Genomic DNA, 23,428 nt, shown 5'->3' on the forward strand with positions numbered 1-23,428 from the left:
AATTTTCATCATGATGGTGCTACAAACATTTGTCATCCACATAGGGAATATGTCTCCTTCAGGCTCTGATTTGCAATTCATGATTGTTTTCTGTCTTATCCTTGTTCTCTCTCAATGGTACAAAATGGAGAGAAGATGGTTTTAGAGCATACACATTTTAATCAACATTCAAACTGAATTGGATGGCCTAAAGGTTTTCTGTTAGTATACTCAGTAACTCATTTCCAAGCCTCCGTTAAGCAACAGTTGAAACAATAGATGACTTCTTGAAAGAAAGTGTGAAAATTTCATTCAGGTCATGCACATCAAACTAAGCAATGACCCAGCAACTCTAGTCCTAGTTATGTACTCAAAAGAAGTGAAAATATATGCCATACAAAAATTTGTACATTAATGTAATTCAAGGTTAACACTATTTAAAGAATTTTTATATAACCCCATGGCTAAATAAAGCTCTAGTTAGCTGATAAAGAATTGTATCTCTAGCTCAGTAATTCCTCTGTAAAACTTACAAATATGGTAGTAGGAATTTATTAGTTAAAGGTACTTCTGTCTGTCTTTCATGCAGCTTTATTGAGATACAATTTATATACCATAAAGTTTACTGGTAAATGTAAATGGTATTTGAAGTGTAAATGTCAGTGGTATTTCGTATATCAGTACAGTATTGGGCAACTGTTTATGTCTCTGAAATTTAATTGTAGAACATTTCCATCACACAAAAAGGCTTGTACCTGTTAGCAGTCACTCTCCACCCCCAAACTCTGTTTCTTCCATCCTTCACCCTGGCCCCTGACGACCACTAACTGCATTCTGTAACTATCGATGTGTCTGTTCTGAACATTTTGTGTATAAATGAAATCACATGTTCTTCTGTGACTGACTTAATGTAGTTTCAAAGTTCGTCGGTGTAGCATAATGTTATTTCAAAGTTCATCAATGATGCAGCATCTTGGAATTTCATTCCTTTTAATTGCTGAATAATATTTTACTGAATGGAAATACCACATCTAGTTTATCCATTCATCAATTGATGGAAATAAATTGACAAATGATTAAACTAAATGTTTCCAGGTTTTGGCTAAGATACTTCTATAAACATTAATGTACAAATTTTTATATGGCATATATTTTCACTTCTTTTGAGTACATAACTAGGACTAGAATTGCTGGGTCATATGGTAGTTTTATGTTTCCAAAGTGGCTGCCATGGTACATTCCCATCAGCGATATGTATAAGGGTTCCAATTTCTCCACATCCATGTCAGTGCGTGTTATTGTCTGTCTCTTTTATTAGAGCCATCCTAGGGGTGTGAGTAATATCTCAATTTGATGTTCTTTCTGTAGCAACTAATGATGTTGAGCATCTTTTCATGAGCTACTTGGACATTTTATCTCTTTTCTGGAGAAATGTCTATTTAAATCCTTTGATTTTTGTTATTGGGTTGTTTGTCTTTTTGTTGCTGAGTTTTAGGAGTTTGGTATATATTCTGAATACAAGACCCTTATTGGACATATAATTTGCAAACATTTCCGTCTAGTTGTTAGGTTGTGTCTTCACTTTCATGACAATGTCCTTTGATACACAAACCTGTTAATTTTAATGAAGCCCAATTTATTTTTCTTTCTTTTGGAATCATATCTAAAAATACATTGCGAAATCAAAGGTCATTAAGATTTACCCTATGTAGGTTTTTCCAAGAGCTGTATAGGTTTTGATCATATTTAGGTTATTCAGCCATTTTGAGAAATTTTGGTGCATGTTCTGAGGTCAGGTCCAACTTCATTGTTTTTCATGAGGACATCCAGTTGCTCCGATACAATCTGTTAAAGACATTATTCTTAATCCATTAAATGATATTCACATCCTTGTAAAAACCAACTGACCATAAACATGTATGTTTATTTCTGGTCTTTCAACTCTGTTTTATTGATTTAAATGTCTATCCTCATGCCAGTACCACAGTTTTGATGATGATGATGATGATGATGATGATGATGATGATGATGATTGTGAGAAAATACATGAGATCTACCCTCTTAACAAAATTTTAAGTGTTCAATACATATTGTTAACTATGTGCATATAGTTGTACAAAAGATCTCTGAAACTCTATCATCTTGCATGACTGAAACTCTATGTCCTTTGATTAGCAACTCCCCATTTCCCTCTCCTTCACAGCCCCAGCAAACACCATTTTGCTTTCTGCTGCTATGAGTTTGACTACTTTTAGATACTTCATGTAAGTAGAATTTTGTAGTATTTGTCCTTCAGTAACTGGCTTATTTCACTTAGTATAATGTACTCAAGGTTTATCCAGGTTGTTGCAGATGGCAGGATTTCCTCCTTTTTTAAGAATGAATAATACTCCATCATATGAACAAACCTCATTTTGCTTAGCCGCTCATCAGTCAATGAACATTTAGGAAACTCCTACCACCTGATTATTGTGAATAATGCTGCAATGAACATGGGAATGCAAATATCTCTTCCAGAACCTATTTCCAATTTGGGGGAGGGGGGAATAAATACCTAGAAGTGATATTGCTGGATAATACCACAGTGTTTTGATGACTTTAGCTTTGTAGCAAGTTGTACTTTTTGAAATCAGAAAATGCAATTGCTCCAAATTTGTTTCTTTTTTTCAAAATTGTTTTAGCTCTTTGGGTCCTTGCAATTCCATATGAATTTGAGGACTGGCTTTTCCATTTCCACAAGGAAAAACTATTAGAATTTTAATAAGGTTTGCAATGAATCTATAAATTACTTTGAGTAGTACTACTATGTTAACAATATTAAGTCTTCCAGCACATGAATGCAGGATATCTTTCCATTGGTTCAGGTCTTCTTTAATTTCTTTCAACAATGCTTACTAGTTTTCAATGTAAAATTCTATCATCTGTTTGGTTAAATTTACTCCTAAGTATTTTTTTCTTTTAGATACTATTGTAAGATACTATACTATTGTAAATGAAATTGTTCTTTTTTCTTTAAATATTTTTATTTGTTTATTTTGAGAGAGAGAGAGAGAGAGAGAGAGAGAGAGCATGTGAGCGAGCAGGGGAGGGGCACAGAGTGAGGGAGAGCAAGAATCCCTAGCAGGCTCCATGCTGACAACACAGAGCCCAGCTCAGGGCTCAATCTCACGAACCATGAGATCATGACCTGAGCCAAAATCAAGAGTCAGACACTTAACCGACCTAGCCACCGAAGCACCCCTGAAATTGTTTTCTTATCTTCCTTTCTCAGATTGTTTATTGCTAGTGTTAAAAACTCAATGGATGTTTGTGTGTTGATCTTATACCTTGCAACTTTGCTGAATTCATTTATTAACTCCAATAAGGTATTATTTGTGAATGCTTGGGATTTCCTAGATGTAGGATCATGTCATCTGCAAATAGAGATAGTTTTAGTTCTTCCTTTTCAAATTGACAACTTGTATTTCGTTATCTTGCTTAATGACTCTAGCTAGAGTTTTCAGTACTATCTTGAAAAACAGTGGTGAAAGCAGGCCTTCTTGTCTTGTTCCTGATCTTAGGGGAACTCTTTCACCATTGAGAATGATGTCAGTTGTCGGTTTTTCATAAATGGTCTCTATTATGTTTAGGAAGTCCCCTTCTATTCCGGATTTTCCATAGGTACTTATTATGAATGAGTGGTAGCTTTTGTCGGAAGCTTTTTCTGCATCAACTGAGATTACCATGTGGGTTTTTCTCCCTTTATTCTATGAATATGATTTATTATATTGATTTATTTTTCTTATCTTGAACCTCCCTTGCATTCCTGGGATAAATTCCACTTGGTCGTGGTGTATAATTTTTTTTAATGTACTGTTGGATTCAGTTTGCTAGTATTTTGTTGTTCATCTACTATTATAAAGGCATATCTGTCTACAGTTTTCTTTTCCTCCTATGTCTTTGTCTGGCTTTGCTATCAAGTAATGCTGGTCTCTAGGAATGAATTAGGAAATGTTCCTTGTCTTCTGTATTTTGGAATAGTTTAGGAAGGATTTTGCTAATTCTTCTTTATGTGTTTGATAGAATTCACCAGTGAAGCCATCTGGTCCAGAGTTTTTCATTGTTGGCAGGCTTTTGATACCAGTCCAACCTCTTTACTTATTATAGATCTTTTCATATTTCCTAATTTTTCATGATTTAGCCTTGGTAGGTCATATTTCTAGTAATTTGCCTCTTTCATCCAGGTTATCTAATTTGTTGGTGTGTTCATTAGTTTTCTTGGCCACCATAACTTACCACCAGTGATTTAAAACCACAGAAATGTATTCCCTCACAGTTCAGTAGGCCAGAAGTCTGAGACCAAGGTATTGGCAGAATTGATTCTTTTTAGAGGCTCAGAGGGAGAGCTGATCCCACACTTCTCTCCCACCTTCTAGGAAAGGAAAGATCTCAAATCAATAACTTAACTTTATACCTTAAGGAACTGGAAAAAGAACAGACTGAAACTCAAGTTTCTTCTCCCTCCTAATCTTCATCATTTCCTTTCTTTTGCTAACTTTGCTTTTAGTTTGCTCTTCTTTTGTAAATCCTTTATGTACAACATGAGTTATTGATTTGAGATATTCTCTTTTAAATGTAGGCATTTATGGCAATAAGTTTTTATTTTTGTTTTCATAAGTGTTGTCATTTTTGTTCACCTAAGTGTTTTCTAATTTCCCTACTGGTGTCTTCTTTAACCTATTGGTTATATAAGAGTGTGTGGTTTAATTTCCACATGTTTGTGAATTTTCTGGTTTTTCCTTCTGATACCAATTTCCAGCTTCATGCTATTTATACTCAGAGAAGATACTTCATATGATTATAACCTTTATAAATATCTTAAGGCTTGAGGGTTAGCAGCACCTTTTTACTGAAATTTAGCAGTCTCTGTCTTTATTAAGCACTCTCCTGGCTGCTGTAGGTTGTTTTTTGTTTGTTTGTTTGTTTGTTTGTTTGTTTGTTTTGTTTTGTTTGCAACTAAATCTTCAAATTCTGAGAAAGCTGATTCTGTCATTTTTTGCTAGCTTACTGGTTGCTTCAGTGGAAGGACTGATTCTCAGCAGCCCCAACTCTACCATTTCTGTGATGTTGTCTACCTCCTGTGCTTCTCTTACAGACATCTGTATCATGACTTCCTTCAGAAGCCTTCCCTGGGGACCCTGCTTCCCCCTTCTACACTAAATGCCCTTTCCTGGGTTCCCTTTCCATGGCACTTCACCAAGACACATAAGTTTTTCCCTGAAGTGATCTGGAAATGAATGTAATCTGAGCATCCTGACATTGGTTTGAGATCTCTTTTATTCATCCCCATGAATACTGGATGAATGAAAGTTGCATGCATGACTGAACAAAGAAGAAAGAGATTTGAGTTCTCATGAACTTACTACAGAGCCTCTTTACAGGGTATAGACTGCTTAAAAAAGTTAAAATTACTTAATATGAAACTACTTTGAATGGAATCTAATCTTTCTTGAGGACCTCAAGAAGATCCTTCAGAATTTCATGATATGTTAAGATGGTGAGTAGAAATACCTCATCATTTCTTACAACCCTAGATTAGAAACTATGGAGAATGGCATGGAGTCTTGCTCAAAACACAGTTTTAATTTGTTCTGGTTAAATAGTTTATTTACATTAACTTGTTTGTCTTTTGGGAGCAGAAGAAGACAAATAGATTTATTTGATTATTTTGGCTGTATGATTTCCATAGAAACAAGCACTTACTAGGTATATGTTCATTGTGTATATAGATTTATAACTTGGACATGTCTTGTTTTCTAAAAATATTCTAAGTAATAGATGTATTTTACATTGGCTGCTATTAAAAATAGCTAACATGAGCATCAATGCATAAATGCTGGTTCAGATACAAAAAAATCTTACATATATTAAGGACATGAAATGAATTTCTATTTTTTGGTTATGGGTGTGCTATGCCTCAAATCACATTTAGAAAATGTAAGAATTACTTGCTATGACATCTTGATATGCATGATGAACCAGGTAAATAAGTCTTAGTCGTCTCTCTCAATACAGTTTTATTAAGGGTTCTTTTTATATTTCTTGCCATGTTTCAGTGTATCTTGCTTTAATCTTTTAAAAAAGAAACACAAACAACATCAAGAAAAAACCACAAGGTTGTAACCTGAGAGCTCAATTATTTTTATGTTATTTATTTTTATGTTATTTTGTAAGAAAGCTTAGTTATAAATTATATGATTATTGAAACTAGTCAATTATAATAGCATCTATAAAATGATTATTAATGTCATTATATATAAACAGCTTCAGAAGAAGTTAACAGAAGGTCTAAACCCAAGATGCAGGGAAATGATATTGGAATCTTACTTGGTAGACTCACCAACTTGTGTGTATCTTTTGGATCATAGGATAATGGAGTAGGAACCATTGACTGTTCTCCAACCCACCCCCCCCCCCATTGTTGTGCATTCTTGACAGTCTTTCTAGTGGTGAAGGACAGCATGTAAAAGTTAGGTGACAGCACAAATAAATATTCATAGCAAGTGGATACCACTTTTATACACTTACCAATTTACTGATTTACCTAAGTTTATTTCCCAGTCTTTCTTTTTTTTTTTAATGTCAATGTATTTTTGAGAGACAGAGAGGGAGCATGAGTGGGGGAGAAACACAGAATCTGAAACAAGCTCCAGGCTTTGAGCTGTCAGCACAGAGCACGATGTGGGACTTGAACCCATGAACCGGGAGATCATGACCTGAATCTATCACGGAAACTGGTCTGGATCACCCTGCAGAAGAACCAACCAGCACTCGGAGATCTTGGAAGGAAGGAGGTTTATTTTACACCAGTGGGTTCAGAGGAGGTCATTCCCCAGAGATCTGAGCCAAATGCAGGTGGGAAGGGTAATTTATAGCGTCATCTTCCGCGTTTGTTTTGACTTTCGCGTGTGTGGCAAACAAGGCAGGAAGAACCCAGAAGAGAAGCCTCTAAGTTGGGAACTAGAGTTTGTTTTAGTCCCATCAGCCATCTTATGGTGCAGAACTTTACTTATTTTCCCAACAGTAGTTATTTGGCACCTGAGGCAAGCAGGGTGGGAACAAGAACCTGGAAGGGAAGTCTTCAGGCTGGGACTGAAATTCTCTTATCAGTCTTACTGGCCATCATACAACAGATTTTTCCCTACCAAATCGAAGTCAGACACTTAACTGACAGAGCCACCCAGGTGCCCTTTCCCAGTCTAGTTTCAATATCTAAGGAGTGACAGCTACATTTTTCAAAAATAGTAAAATATCCACATTAACTAAAAAGACATTCAACATGTTGTTTCTCAACATGGATTATATTCTTTATTTTTTCTAAAGGAACACACTTTCTTTAGTGGGAAATTTTTTGTCTGATTGTTTGCAATTTTTATAAATTTGCCATACTATATGTTAGAGATATTACTCCATTCTAAATTTTAAATGTGAGTTTTTAGAACTCCTTTATTTTGAAAGCAGGTTGAAAAACACTAAATAAGGGGTATAGACCAGTTTGTGGTAACATACCAATGAATTTCCTTGTTTAGATATCCTACCACAGTTATTTGAAATGTCACCATCAAGTGACATTGGTGAGTGAGGGGTACCCAAGACTCCACTCTTTTTGCATCATCTTGTGAGTCTATATTGATTTAAATATAAAAATATTTTTAAAAATTTGCTATAGCCCAATTATAAAACACCAGTAAATATTTAAAAATAGAAATATCCCTCACACAATTGGCATTTAAAACAACCTTCTTTTCAGAGACTTACTTCTAAAAGTCTTCAGTTTGGGGGCGCCTGGGTGGCTCAGTCGGTTAAGCGGCCAACTTCAGATCAGGTCTCGATCTCGCGGTCCGTGAGTTCGAGCCCCGTGTCAGGCTCTGTGCTGACAGCTCAGAGCCTGGAGCCTGTTTCAGATTCTGTGTCTCCCTGTCTCTGACCCTCCCCAGTTCATGCTCTGTCTCTCCCTGTCTCAGAAATAAATAAACGTTAAAAAAAAATTTTTTTTAATAAAAAAAATAAAAGTCTTCAGTTTGAAGTGATGATTTTTTTTATTTTAATTCAAGCATGCAGTTGTGTCAATTCAAAAAATATGGGTCTGTGAACACTAAAGCTTAAACTTTGATGCTCCACACTCCATTTTCTTCTTCTTCAAATGCCCTTTATTTGACCAGGAGGGACGTCATTTCCAAAAGTACTGAGAGACCCACATTTAACTTGAACAACATTGTTCTTGTAGGTTATTAAGGCTGTTCAACTTTCTCTGTTGGTTGCTACCCTGAGTTGGAGACGAGACTCTTCTAAAATGTCAGACTGAGAAAATTGTACTGGTTCCAACACAATTAAAAAAAAAAAAAAAAAGCTTAGGAATTAATGCTATCAATAGCCTTTGAAAACAAACTTAAAAAGTAACAATTGAATGCTAAGAGGGATAAAACTGTCTTTCTTTTTTTCTTTGAATCTCAGTGTGGCCAAGAAATTGAGGAACACAATAGAGAGTTCAATTCACAAGGCTCTTCCTGCGTGCCTAAATCATCATTACAATGCCTGTTAACGATGTTCTTGTTGTGCAGAGCAGTGCAGGTTATGAGGGTGACAGAGTCCCTACAGCCTAAAAGATCTCAAATTTGCATCCCAGGTATTGACACGTGCTCCATATTGGTACTGGAATACTGAGTGAGAAGAATCAAAGCATCCTATAAAACCAATAGCAAGAAAACCAAAAATCCAACACAGTCCAAGGACGAAATTGCGTAGCCAGCTCAGGTGAAAACAGAGTTGGTCTCTGGAGAAAGGCATCAGGGTCACGACAGAAGTCACAAGGCTATGGAAAACAAAATTCTGTGGGCACAAGTTTGTAGGATTGCAACCATATCAAATAAGTAGAATGCATAAGAATTTGAAATTCCACATAAATTCTGAATGGAAAATACAGAATTATTTTCTCTATTTTCTGCGACTGGCTTGGGATATATGTGGATAAAAGAAAATTTTAAGACAATATTGCTCCGTTGTGGATAAAGTTTGCCATATTCACAAAACAGCCTATCTGGAGAGGATGATACTGTGACACCAATGTGCTCTCAAGTTAAAAGTCACCAGGCTCCCCAGGGCACCTGGGTGGCTGAGTCAGCTAAGTGTCCAACTTCAGCTCAGGTCATGATCTCACAGTTCATGGGTTCAAGCCCCAGGTCAGGGTCTATGCTGACAGCTCAGAGCCTGGAGCCTGCTTTGGATTCTGTGTGCTGCTCTCTCTGCCCCTCCCCGACTTGCACTCTGTCAATAATAAATAAATGTTAAAAAATTTTTTTTTCAAATCACCAAACTCCTCAATTTTGGTATCTTTTTTTGTTTGTTTTCTTTTGCTGTTGGAAAATAAATTTTAAAAGTCATGGATATTAAACCATTCTCTAAATATCTTTATAAAGTAAGGCCAGTTATATTTTATTTCACTTATTTGATTTGAAGTACTTAATACACTAACTTTCTATTGCTGATCTTGTTAATTCTGTTTTATTAAAGCCAACATTAAACTACCAGGAAAAGTAAAAACCAAAAGGATATTACTTTGAATGCATAAAAAGTAAGGTGATTAATGGATAGATAGAAGGATGGGTGGATATTCGAAAAAGTAAGTATAGGAAAATGTTAAATGGGGACCTAGGAGCGAGGGTATTATACATAACAGTCTTTCAACTTTTCTGTATGTTTGAAAACTTGTATAACATTTTGGAAATAAAATGCAAACATGTTCAAAAGAACAACCAGAATCTTCAGTGCCTAAGTAAATAAATAAATAAATAATAAGTAGCTTCATTTTCTGAAACAACGGATTAAGGATTTTGTCAGTATATGTCGTAAAAGTAAGAAAATGTTACCAACAAAACGAAGCCTTGCGTTAAAAACCGCAAACGCAGGGCGCCTGGGTGGCGCAGTCGGTTAAGCGTCCGACTTCAGCCAGGTCACGATCTCGCGGTCTGTGAGTTCGAGCCCCGCGTCGGGCTCTGGGCTGATGGCTCAGAGCCTGGAGCCTGTTTCCGATTCTGTGTCTCCCTCTCTCTCTGCCCCTCCCCCGTTCATGCTCTGTCTCTCTCTGCCCCCAAAAATAAATAAACGTTGAAAAAATAAATAAAATAAAAATAAAAACCGCAAACGCGTAGGAAGACAAATACCCTATGATGTCACCCATATGTGGAATCTAAAAAAACAAAACAAATAAACAAACAAACAAAAAGCAGAATCAGACCTGTAATTACAGAGAACAAATGGTTGCCAGAAGGAAGAGGGGGGAGAATGGGCAGTATCCCTGAAGGGGAGAGGGAGGCACAGGCCTCTAGTTAGGGAACCAGCAAGTCACAGGGATGAAGTACAGCTCAGGGAATATAGTCAGTGGTGCTATAATACTGTTGTGTGGTGACAGATGGAAACTACACCAATGCTGAGCACAACATAACATATAGAGAGGTTGAATCACAGTGTTGGACACCTGAAACTAATGTGACATTGTGTGTCAGATAATACTGCAGTAAAAAAGAAATCAAAACAAAACAAAATTCAAATGCGGTTTCTAGGCAAATGATGAAATGACGGAGATTAGGCAGAGTAGTGGAAAGTACCTATTTATGCAGAACTACCCTTTATTGGTACACCTTTACATTGATGTTACACTTTGTCAATATCTAAATGTCCTTGACACGTAATGTCACCTGTGGGCCCAGCTCTGTGTCATCAGACTGTTAAGTCTCCACGAGATCCAAATGATACAAGTTAGACTTGTTCTCATGTCTGGAACCCAAGAACAGCACCATATGGCTATTTGACGAAAACACCAAAATTAGGTGGAATCAGCCAAATAAATATGATAATAATTTTGTGTCTAGTCATAAAAAAAGAGTTTTCTGTATTTTTTTTTCCTGTTGTTGGTTCTTACTGTTTTAAATAGTCTTTCCTCTTGAAGTCAAATTAGAATTTTCAATGAGTCCAAAAGAGATTTTAGTGATTTAGAACCGATGGACTCAGAAGAACCTCAGCTTTTCTTATTCGAGGCAAATGCCACTCCATCATTAGTTGAATTACTGCAAGGATTTCTCCTTACATTCAACACCGGGGTCCATTTTCCACAAAGTTCCCAGAACTGCAAAGCTTCAAATGCCTGAGGATATTGCCTTGGCAGTTCCATTGCTTCTAAGCAAGCCTGGATCTTAGAAATGCCAGACAGGTTGATATCGATCCTTTTTAAAAAGTTAGGTACAAAGGAAGTGTATCTGCCAACCTCCTTTAGAAACAGGGTCAAATAACCAGTTGGAAAATTTTCTAAAGGTGTCACATTAAACTTTAATCGTACCTACATTTTTATGGAGCCTTTAACTTGGCAAATTGCTTTCACGTGCATTATCTCATTTCACGTTCTATTGCGATGAAATGGTGTCCAGGTTCTAGGGCTGAATTACGATGACATAGATACCAAAATGTTGATGGGGACATTTGATGAAAATCGATTATTATGCTATCGACCAAGTATTTGACAGGAGTGGACTGGCTTCGAGCTCACGTATGACAAAGGGTTAAGATTCTAATAGTTGCTTTGCTCCACTTGCTGGAGGTTTTGAGAGCCATTTCTCCGTTTTGTTTTTGTTTTTTTTTTTCAAGGAGAAAATGAGTTACCTCTTTTAATTTCCTCCCTCTCATCCTTCTTATTTCTGATTTTCTTTTTTCTTGTCAATAAATCTGCAGGTCAGCCCCACCCCGGGCTGCATCCGAGCTCTCATGAAGATGCTGTACTGCCCATACTGCCGGGGACTTGTCACCGTGAGGCCCTGCAACAACTATTGCCTGAACGTCATGAAGGGCTGCCTGGCCAATCAGGCTGATCTCGACACTGAATGGAATCTGTTTATAGGTAAGGAGCGTTTAGACGGATCCATGCCCTAGATTACAGAGACATAGATCACCAGCCAGAGGTTGTGGGGCCCCATGGGCAGGTCTGCCCTTGTGATGATTTAAATGCAAAAGAGGATTAAGTGCAAAAACAAAAACAGAAAGCAGCTGCTAGCAAAATATAAAGGTGACATTTTTCTCCTTCTTTTTTAAATCCTGAAAAACAGGGTACCCTGGTATGTTTGTGAGGGACAGTCCTGGTAAAGATTGTACAAGCGAGCGCTGTTGAATTAGCTGATCTCTCTGACAAGGATAAAAAGTACTCTTGTCGAGTTTCTGGGAGTTCCTGTGGAAAGGGGGGAACAAATCTCCTTAAAAAGAAAATCCTCAGGACTAGGTCTTATTTCTAGTCCCTCAACATAGTCACAGATACTAGTAAAACACTCCTTCCTTGGACATCCATGATGAAAATAGCACGGTATTTTTGCCGAAATATGCAAATCTTCTTCCTCGTGCTGTGGAGAAGGGGGCTTCAAGCCCTCAACGTGAGACAGCCTTCCTGTCTTTAGAAGGTACGATGGACAGTGGGGGAGACGCAGGGACAGTCTGTGAGTCGTGGCTCTGGTCTTGGGTTGCAGGAATCACTCAGGGTGAAGTGCACTGCCAAAAGATATTTCCCAAATTGCTATCCAAGGATAAAAGGACAAATTTTACAGGCAGGCTTCTCCCAGGAAAACACACAGGCCTTGAAAGAGTGAATGTGTTTTCTCCCCCTCTGACAAAAGCCCTTCAAATAAAAGTACTTTCGATTGCATTTACTGCAATTGCATGGTGACGGACAGAGTGGTGCACATCACAGGGCAATTCCTTAGCTTCTGGGGGCCTTCATCATTTATGCATACCTCTAAACCAGAAGGCACGCATGAAGTCTTCTGACATCTAAGTTTGGGGTAGGGTAGGAAAAAGATCTAAGATGGGTTGGAATGTGGCGAAACCTAAGCTCATCGTGCAAAAGATGGGATTCGGTTGCAAGCATTGCCCTTTGGCAGTGAAACCCACCGGCTAACATGCTGTTATGCTTAGGAAGGCCAGGGAAAATGGTTTGGAAGTTTTAAGCAAAAAAGAGTAAATTTTAGAGTGGGTAGATTCCAATGGAACTCATCCAACAAAATCCCAGAAATCATTTCAGGGAGAATAAATTGAAATACTGTTCTCTCTTCCTTTAGTGGGAGTACGGAATCTGTCTGCATGATCTTGGGTTACTTTATTTGAAAAATGAGGAAGTGTTTGAAAAGTTTAATCATTAAAGTACCCTTCTAACTCAGAAATGATATGATTCTTTGCTAAGATTTTGGATGGGAGTATGAATTTTTTAGAAAGGTAATAAGAATAACTCGATCTTCTAAAATATGAATTTAGATTAATTTTGGCAGAGACACTCTCCAAATAATGCTAATTAAAAAGTACTCTCATCAAGAAATCTAAAAATATTGCCACATTTTAAAACCAGATTAAACCTCATTGCCATCACTTTGAGTCATATAGATTATTCATACTTTTTGGTTGAAACTACCCTAATTTATAGCACAGTTAAATAGTCTTTGCTCAGCCTGCACCTTATTGAGGAAGGTGGACATGTGGATTTTGTTACTTAGAGCAGGACGTGATTAAGAATGAGACTATAAGGCTTTTATTTTAGAAGAGCAACAGTGACTTCCTTATTGGCTTTTTCTCCTCAGTGCTGGTTGGCTATTTTAACATCATACCTTCAATCAGTTGGCTTTCCTGGATGCCAATTAGATGTGAAATTGAATGTCTGGAAAACCGTTTGATTTAAAAACTCAGATTTGAACCCACCATGTGTTGGATGTACTATAACTAAAAGAGAGCCTGGTGGTTAGTCCTACATTAATATATTTCATACCCTTTGTTTCTATATCTCATTTTTTATTAGTCTTGGATATCAGTGAGAAAATTCTTCTTTTTTCTTTCCTCTGGCTCTGCTATGGCACCGAGAATTGACCACCAACATAGATTTTGGAGCAAAATGTGTTCTTGCTAATACTTGTCCCAGTGTGAAGTTCACAAACTTGTCACCGAAATCAGGCAAATGTGCCACCTGTTTTTTCCACATATGCATCCGAGATGACAGTGTCATAGGCTTCATGAATGCAGCAGGGAAGGCCAGTGAGCAAATCAATAATCCAACAGTAATTACATAGAAAGCCCTTTCTCTGGTTGGCATCTGTAGCCCATCACCCTTGGCTTCTAACATCTTTCCATCAGTTCCTCCACTCCTGTTGCTGTCAGTCACATGACATCTCTATCTGCTGCATTCATGCCCCAGTCTGTACATTTTTATGTTTGTTTGTTTTTTTATGTCCTCATCTAAAATGCTAACAGTGGATGCAATCAATGGCCAATAAAGACAAGAATTGAACCGGTGATACATTCTCATGATCTTTGCTATGTCACAAATTAATTGAAAGTGAGTTATGGGGCGCCTGGGTGGCTCGGTCGGTTGAGCCTCCAACTCTTGATTTCGGCCCAAGTCATGATCCCAGGGTCGTGCATTCGAGCCCGTCATCAGGCTCTGCACTGAGTGTGGAGCTTGCTTAAGATTCTATCTCTCCCCCTCATCTGCTTCTGCTCTCTCTCTTTCTCTCAAAAAATAAGTGAATTGTATTTATTTTGAATTCAGTTGTTGTGTGGATTTGTCAGTAAAAAAGGTATTTCACTGACAAAATAAAATGTTCTAAGTGTTCAGCTAAAAAACCCAATGGTATTCCGTTCACTTCTGAAGTTCCATAGTTTTTTAATTTTCATTTTTTTGCAATCCTAAAAAAAAAAATCAAGAGTCTATTCAGGATGAATTTCTGTTGTTTTCCTGATGTAAGCAGGACCTGGGGAAACATAAGAGTGGTTTGCAGTCCGCTCTGCTCTCACTCCTAGGAACCATGCAGGAAGAAGGAGATGTCATTTGAGGCATTGACAGGCACGGCTTAGGCACTTACCCCAGGTGTTGCTCTAAATTCATGCTCAGCTTGGGGCGCCTGGGTGGCTCGGTCGGTTAAGCGTCCGACTTCGGCTCAGGTCATGATCTCACGGTCCGTGAGTTCGAGCCCCGTGTCGGGCTCTGTGCTGACAGCTCAGAGCCTGGAGCCTGTTTCAGATTCTGTGTCTCCCTCTCTCTCTGCCCCTCCCCTGTTCATGCTCTGTCTCTCTCTGTCTCAAAAATAAATAAACGTTAAAAAAAAATTTGAAATTCATGCTCAGCTTATTCCAGCCTAGCCTTTGAGTGTTGCCTGCGTGCAAAGGCCTTTTCTCAGAAAATGTTTATTATGTAAATTAAAATTTCCTAAAAGGAAACAGTTTGTGGGCAGAATTCGTTTTCAGTAATACCCTGCGGTTATTTTAAGTCTTTGGCATTGATACCAACCCTCCATGGATAAGAGCTATTCTATTTGACAAGGGGCCGTGTTGCAGATTACACCTAGCTCATGAGCACAAAAGTTAAGGCTGAAATTATATTTTTGTAGCTGCAATAAATCTTGCATCTAATTTCAAATCTAGGATATGTGGGACAGCCTCCTCCAAACATCTGGTACCTTCGAAGACTTAATAGACTGTAAAAAATGGAGAAAGAAAACAAGGGTGTGGGGACAAAAGTGCTGATAAGATCAAAGGCAAAAATGCTGTTTGTTTTGTAATATTTTTTATCACTGAAATAGTAGAGGATGTTTATTACTGCAAGTATAAGAGAAACTTATCACTATAGTTCCATAAAAGTGAGAACTGAAGATGTTTGTGTCCCAACAATGCACCCTAATAATTTAGACTATCCCAGTTAGTAAGACTCTAATGATCTTAACCTATTAGTTCAATGCCTGATATATTGAATAAGCTAGACACATGCTTTTTTTTATGCTAGGGGAACTTAATGTAGTTAACATTAATTATAATCAACTATGATAAAGTGTTAGGAAACTGGAAGCACAGGATGAGAAGTTTCTACTCAGCAGCGGACTTAATCTAGTCTAGGGTGTTGGGGAAGCTGTACCTTGGTAAATATAGAATAAAATAGTAAAGAAGACAGTATTGAATTAGTGTTGTCAGACATAATTGATGTTGAATAGCTGTAACATACAGAATTGGTGGAATACTGTATGGGCCCCAAATATTTACAAGTAGCCTATGACAGTTTCAATAGTCTGGTATGATCAGTCAGTGATTGATAAATACTTATTTGATTTATTTTCTAAACGATTTGTGATCAAGTCTCATCACTACCACTGTCACTGACTTGAACTGAGAAGATTCAGAGAATTTGTGTTAATTTTTATAAAGAGAAGGTTGGTTCCCTAATATATAGATACTCTCCAATGTAAAAAGGAGAAGACGGAAGAGGAGAAAAGGAAGGAAGGAAGGAAGGAAGGAAGGAAGGAAGGAAGGAAGGAAGGAAGGAATAGAGAGGGAGAAAGGAAGGAAAGAAGGAAGGAAGGGAGGGAAGGAGGAAGGAAGAGACAGAGCGAGAGGAAGGAAGGATGGATGGACAGTAGAAAGAAAAGGAGGGAGGGAGGAAGGGAAAAGCCAGCAAAGCAGCTTGATTTTTAGTTTAGGTCTTGAGCACTTATAGTCCAGACAATCCAGTGATATCAAACTTTCTGGGCTTTCTTTTTCCTTTCCAACTAGCCAGTTATTAAGTGTAAGGCATCCTAAAGACAGCAAACTGGCATGAGAGCATCAAACATGGAGTGCAAGGTGGCCACTACACCTGTGCCTGGCCTAGAGACCCTGCAGTGGGTATTATCCATTCATCTTCTGAGATTCATTAATACAATAGATGTTTACTAAGTAGCTGGTATGGACCTTGTTCTGGTTTATGCATGAGGCTAGAGCAGATGAGACCCTGCCTGCTGAGAATATGGCTCACTGTATGTTCTCGGATGGAGTAAATGGAAACAACTAGACAGAGAAATGGAAGGGAATGCAGTAAGAGGCTGTTCTATTTTACTTTGTAAGTCTACTCTTTTAATGGAAGTATGACTAATTCAGTAATTTAAAAAACACATATCCCTGATGTTAATGGACTCGTGAGTGCAGGGATGGCAGAAACAAATCAGATAATGAACCTGGTTCCTTCATTGTGACAGCTGCTATCAAGTTGTAAATTAGAGCCAGCCGCAAGGAAGCTGTGTTAGGTCGGTCAAATGACTAGTGTCATGTAATAAATGGCTACTTTGGTGTACAAATTACTTTCTTAGGACCTGAAAGAGTTGTTTATCTGCAAGGTATTTTGTAGATTCACAACTTTGGGGGAAATGTTGCTAGAAAAACATTTATTGTTTCTAGTAAATAAACGTGGATTCTCTTTTTTATAAAATACACAGTACTGTGTGATGTTGCATTTCAGCAGGATATAAAATAAACACAGGGCACCGTTTCAAGCATTTGTATAAGATGCTCCTCTTTCAAAGACTTTCTTCGACGTGAAATTCTATAATATAAATCTGACAAATTTTTAGTCACAAAGAATTCCATAGTAAATATGATAGGACTCTAGCTGATAGATCCTGAAATGCCATGTTTTAAAAACCCCTAGACCCTAAACATAGAAAATCATTTCCTTTCAACCAAAGAAAAAGAAAAAATTTAAGAATTGTATTTAGCAGCAAGCTTCAAAGTATCTTGGTCTCCACTTTGTATAAGACAAGAGCTTGGTTGCAAATACAGTCTAGAAACACAACTCTTAAATTGAGGAACAAAAGCCAAAGCAGTTATTTTAGAATCTGATCTCACCATTACCTACAGAACTTGCTTTTGCTCATGTGCATTCCTAAAAGCAGCAAGAGGGATATTAAAAAAAAAAAAAAACACTTGATTTTCTCAGTTGAAATCTAACCCCACCCAGCTCCTGCCTTCCTTTCATAGTCATTGATTCAATATTTCTCATTTCTCATGGACATTTATCATATGTTGTATTCTCTCTGTGATGCTGGCAGAATCCACAAGCGGTACTAACTCCACAGTGAGAAAAAAAAAAAAAAGAGAGAAGAAGAAAGCAAGAAAGAAAACACTTGGCTGGTACCCAGCAGCCTTTCACGAGCTGCATTTGTTATCAATTTCCTACGTTTAGAAAATGGTTTACTTCTGAACTCTGCATATGTGAAAGTGTTTTTATGTGGTGCAATAGGGTTAATGCCTTGATGGTGCTATCTTGTATGAGGCTATTCGACAAACACTGCGGCAGGCGTTTCTTAACCTCTGAATACTCACTAATGTTCATCTTGAGGCAACAACTCAAAGGATTCATGGGACTGCAGTTTCTGTTCTGCATCAGGCAAATTTTCTCACGGATCAAAGCAGGCAAAGCACATCAGTCCTAAAATTATTTGGTGCAGTAGACAAGTAGTCATTCAAGGTGCATGTGTATTTCCTTTGCCTCCAGTGCCTCTGTACGTATATGTACAGTTTCCTCTTGTACGTATATCTATCCCACTTCCCACATACTCGACTTCTATACAATTCATAATTACTGATGACTGCAAATATGATATTCTGAACTAGACTTTCATGTTGGAATCCATGGTGCTATATAATATGACACCAACCAATGGCCTATAACAAGGCATAACTATTTTTGCAAGTCTAATATTCTCTAGGATATAAGATACTCCATTTATAATAGGAAGTTCACTGAAATATCTCTTATACCTTATTAAGCTCTCCAATTCCTATGAGAACCAGCAACAGAAGGATTTAGTTTACCAGGAGAAAGCAGACCATACCACAGATGATGAGAATTGCCTTTGTATTGGGGATTTTGCTTCTAATTTACACTTCAATTTCAGTGTTTTCTATGTGTAAGTGGTTTAATTTGATAATTATATCCAAAGGACTTTGTTTGTAATGATTGACATCTGATTTTAATAAATTTTGCTAGTTTTCACGGTTATGTCTCAGCTTTGAGCTAAAACACAGGATGTCTGGCTTTTGGCATCCCAAGAGAAAACATTTGATGATTCCTCAGAATGGAATTAAATAGATTCCAAAAGACCCAGGATCCCAGGTAAAATTCAACACTCTAAACATTAGCCTGATGACTTTCTTAGCAATTTCAATTCCAGGAAATAAGAGGAGCATGAGGTAGAAGAAATTGAACTAGAAGAAGAAACTAGAACTAGAAATGGAACTAGAAGAAATCGAAGAAACTAGAACATAAGAAATATAAATGGAGCTAAATATGTGGTTGTTAAGGCATTAAACTACGTGACTATTCACAAATAACAAACTTATAACAAGTCCCAGGGCTACCGTAACCAAAAAGTCCTTCATGAGGTGACTGATTTAATAGAATAAAGGAGTGGTTTACTTTCTGAGACATTTAGATCACTGTTAAAATCCTGATTACTAGCTGAAGTGAAAATCTTTGTTTTAACCCAAATAATAAATGCTTGTGTGATATTGCAATGCTATGTTAAAATGTCTTAATAATAGTAGTGTTAATGAGGGTACTTAGATTTCTTTTCCCCTAAATGTCACATTTACACATATGTGTATGTGAATAATTACATATCTACTTATCATCTATCTATATATCTATCTATATCTTCCAATTGCATTAAAAGCTCCTTTAATTCACGATTATCTCAAGAGCAGAACTGCTGATCATGTCTTTATGTTTGAGTCGTTTTTGAAACTAGCTTTAATTTTCCTCAGGCTTGTTTCCTTAACAATATAGAGACTTTTAGAATCTTATTATCTTCATCATGTTGTCTTTGTGGTTTGTTTATTATGAACAACCCTCCAAGGAGCCAGGGGTGGAAGCCAGGTTAGAAGAGATGGCCCCATGAATTATTCTGATCGGTAAAGGCATGTTTTCACTGGTCACTCTAAAAGGGAAATGGATATAAATGTCCTTGGGAGTAATTTAAACTTTGAGAACCTTCATGATATATGAAAACTTTGAGGTTATAATTCATTTAAAAATATCATGCCTACAGATACTTGGTAAGGTGGCCAGGAGAGAATTTAAATTAAAATAGAGCATGAAATATTCCTTGTCCTTCAAATAACAGCTTATATATAAATCCCACATAAAAAAAGATATGTCCTCGATTTTTTTCTCTGCATGGATTTAAATAATTTGCTACGCTAAGAATGTTCTTTATTATAACCTCAGAAGAAGTGAAAATTACAAAAAGAAATGAAAATAAGTCATTGAATATATGACATTACACCAAGAAGGGATGTATCTATCTGCATCACATTTTTATTCTTTAAGGTGCAGGATCTTCTAGAAAGATAACACTGATAATTAAATGCCAACAAAGTCAGTATTCACTACTAAAATCTCAATACTTAGGAAATAGAGCAATTAGAGTAATGTAATGAGAGGCCTGAGAATACTATTGGATGGCATGAATAAGTTAGTAGATGTGAGAGACTTCGGGATGTAGCAGTGATTGCCAGAGCTGATGTGGTTTTCAGATTGACTCAATCAGTAAGTGACCCTGCCCTATCTCAGCCCTACATCTATCTCTCTGGTAGTTACATGCCAGCTTGAAGTCTTTTCTCCCAGGGTAGCAGGACCATAGTTCCAGAAGATAATTCATTGACTTCAATAGGAAGAGTATTCTCAAAATCCACAACCATCAACTGGTGAAGGCTGTTGGGAGTTCTTGATATTATCACTTATGCATGTGTCTCCATGGTTTTCCAAATTCAATGTTCTCGATTATTGTTACATTAGTTCCTTATTTTTATTTATTTTTATTTTTTTTTAACATTTATTTATTTTTGAGACAGAGAGAGACAGAGCATGAATGGGGGAGGGTCAGAGAGAGAGGAAGACACAGAATCCGAAACAGGCTCCAGGCTCTGAGCAGTCAGCACAGAGCCCGACGCGGGGCCTGAACTCATGGACCGCGAGATCATGACCTGAGCCGAAGTCGGACGCTTAACCGACGGAGCCACCCAGGCGCCCCTAGTTCCTTATTTTTAAAACAGCTTAGTGTTTCAAACTCTTCTGTGTTAACATAGTCATAGAAACATATTCCATCATCCAAAACCTATGTGCAATACCCAACCAGATGGGAGAACTGAAATTGTCATTAGTCCTAAGAATGTTAGGACTAATTCTACAAATACTAATACACAGTGCATTTTGAGGGTTCAGATCAGGCACAGGACCTGACCTCTGAAAGGTAATTCTACAAAGTGAAATACACATGTCCCTTCATTAATCAGCCTGCTAGTATTTTTTATTGAATCACTGTGTTTATTGAATAAAATATTTGGCAAATTTTTGGTGATCCAATTTAACATGTGCCTAATACTACCTTTATTGACTGAAAATCCAGATATATATTTCCCGAAGTTGGCCATGAGAGAATGTTTAAATGTGCTTGCTACTTAATTACAATCATAGTATCCAACTTCTAAAACTATGAGAGAGTTGTAAGAAACTTTATTCACCTATCTTGGTGGTTCTGGCTTTCATTCAAGAGAACATTACATCCATAGCAATAATAGCTAACAGCAGTTGGACACTTACTTTAACCAGGAAGTACTGTAATCACTTTATCCTTTTAATCCTTAAAACAATCCTATGAAGTAGTTCATATTATGATCCCTATCGTACAGAAGGGAAAACTGAGACCAGATAAGTTAAGTGACATATCCAAGGCCATATAACTTGTAAGTTGCAATACCAGGATTTGGCTTTAGAGCCCAGGTTCTTAACCACTACATAAATTAATTCTTACTAAGTGTTTAGAAAGTAATCCTTAGTCTTTGGCTGCATAGGATGATGGGATATGTTGGGGGAAATAGAACATTGCCAGCACTATCTAATAGAATCTTCCATCAACGATGGAAATGGTCTGTGTCTGTATTGTCTAAGATAGTAGCCACTAGCCACATGGGCTATTGAGCACTTGAAATGTATCGAGTGAGACTGAAAAACTGAGTTTTTATTTTATTTAATTTTACGTAATTTAAATTTACTCACATGCAGCTATTGGGCACCTAAAATATGGTTAGTGTATCTGAGGTGCTAAATTTTTCATTTATTTGTAGGTAATTTACATTTTAATCACTGTAGATGGCTAGCAGCTCTGGTGTTGGACACTGCAAGTTTAGACCATTAAAGCACCTAAAGACTCAATGGCATGGCTCAGCACCTGAATCTATCTGATTCTCTTCAAGAAGATATTTTTATTAGAGGCCTTTTTGGTGCTTAGATCCAGACTAAGGATATGGTAGACATAACAGAAATAAAAACCGTACCACTGGATCCTGGGAAATTATAATTTTCCAAAGAGATGAAATGGGTATTTTCAAAGTGGGAGTTGGGTTAAGTGAAGACAACATAGTTAAGAGCAATAGTCTTTGAATCACTGCATGAGTTCGAATCCTGACTTCATCTTTTATTATCTATGTGGTACTTGGGGAACATTAACCTTCAAAAATCTCACTTTTCTCATCAATAAACTGGAGATTATAGTACCTACCTCTTAGCATTGTGTGGATTAAACTAGATAAAGCATGGAAATCTGAGGGGTTGAGACGTGTCCACAGAGATAGCACTGACAGAGAAGCACTGTGGTTCTCTATTCAGGTGAAAAACCTGTGAAGGTATGAACAGAAAATAGAATAGAAAGTAGAAGACAACAGAGTAGGTAAGGAGGCGGGACAATATCAGACACCAGAAATAGGCAAAAGAGATAACAAGGGCGGACGGAAAAACCACAGGAAAATGGTCAGAGGATAGTTAATTAGTAAGAAACTGAAGGTACAAGATTAGAGGAAGTGCATTTCATCAAGCCAGCTTCTTCTTATCCCTGCTCAGGATTCACCTACGTTCCTGAGAGATGGGACTCATCCCAGTAGAGATGAATTTGCCTTTGCTCAAGTGAATAAGCACTTGGTGAGACAGGTTGGAAAACTGTGAATTCAAACTCACAGTTTGAACTGTGAGTTCAAACAGGCATGATGTGCTCAGGTACCTGTGAGGAAACCAAACTGGGAAAAAAAAAAAAAAGGATACTTGCTGGTATGCACTGGGAGGTAAGATTGGTCATAATTGAACTGTTTATGCTTTGAAAGGAAGGCCAAACAGTTGACTTTCTCTTGTCGTATAGGCAATGACAAGTCACAGGGTATTTTTATTCAGGGAAGGGCAGGATCTAAGTATTCATCTGGAAGCCAAGGAAAGGAAGGTTTCAGATGAATGAGACTAATGGAGGGGTCCTCTCAGCATGGAAGGAGAAAGGAAGACAGCACTCACAGTAGAGTTGGGAAAACAATTTATAGGACTTCATGTCTGAATATCTAGGTCACTAGATGTAGAGGGGCAAGAAAAGAAATCCATCAGTTATGACTGAGATAAGCACACAAAAGAAAGATGATGTCAGCAAATACAAAAGCTAGTTTGGAGTATGGCGAACATGGATTTCTTCAATCTGTTTACGGCTTGATGGATTTGAGAAACAGTGGGACCAAAAACTGGGCATATCCAATTGGATGCTGAAAATAGTACTGT

At 37.4% G+C, this 23,428-nt stretch overlaps 1 protein-coding gene across 2 annotated transcripts in view; it reads left to right on the forward strand.

Moving 5' to 3' along the window:
- Positions 1–23,428, forward strand: part of GPC6 (glypican 6) — a 1,119,966-nt gene that overhangs the window by 753,242 nt on the left and 343,296 nt on the right. For both annotated transcript variants that reach the window (XM_019828517.3, XM_011280573.3), the window contains exon 4: positions 11,740–11,905. In XM_019828517.3, the coding sequence (XP_019684076.1) occupies positions 11,740–11,905 (166 nt within the window). The remainder of the gene's footprint in view (positions 1–11,739; positions 11,906–23,428) is intronic.

The sequence above is a fragment of the Felis catus genome, chromosome A1, assembly GCF_018350175.1.
Source record: "Felis catus isolate Fca126 chromosome A1, F.catus_Fca126_mat1.0, whole genome shotgun sequence".
In the NCBI taxonomy this organism is placed as follows: Eukaryota; Metazoa; Chordata; class Mammalia; order Carnivora; family Felidae; genus Felis; species Felis catus.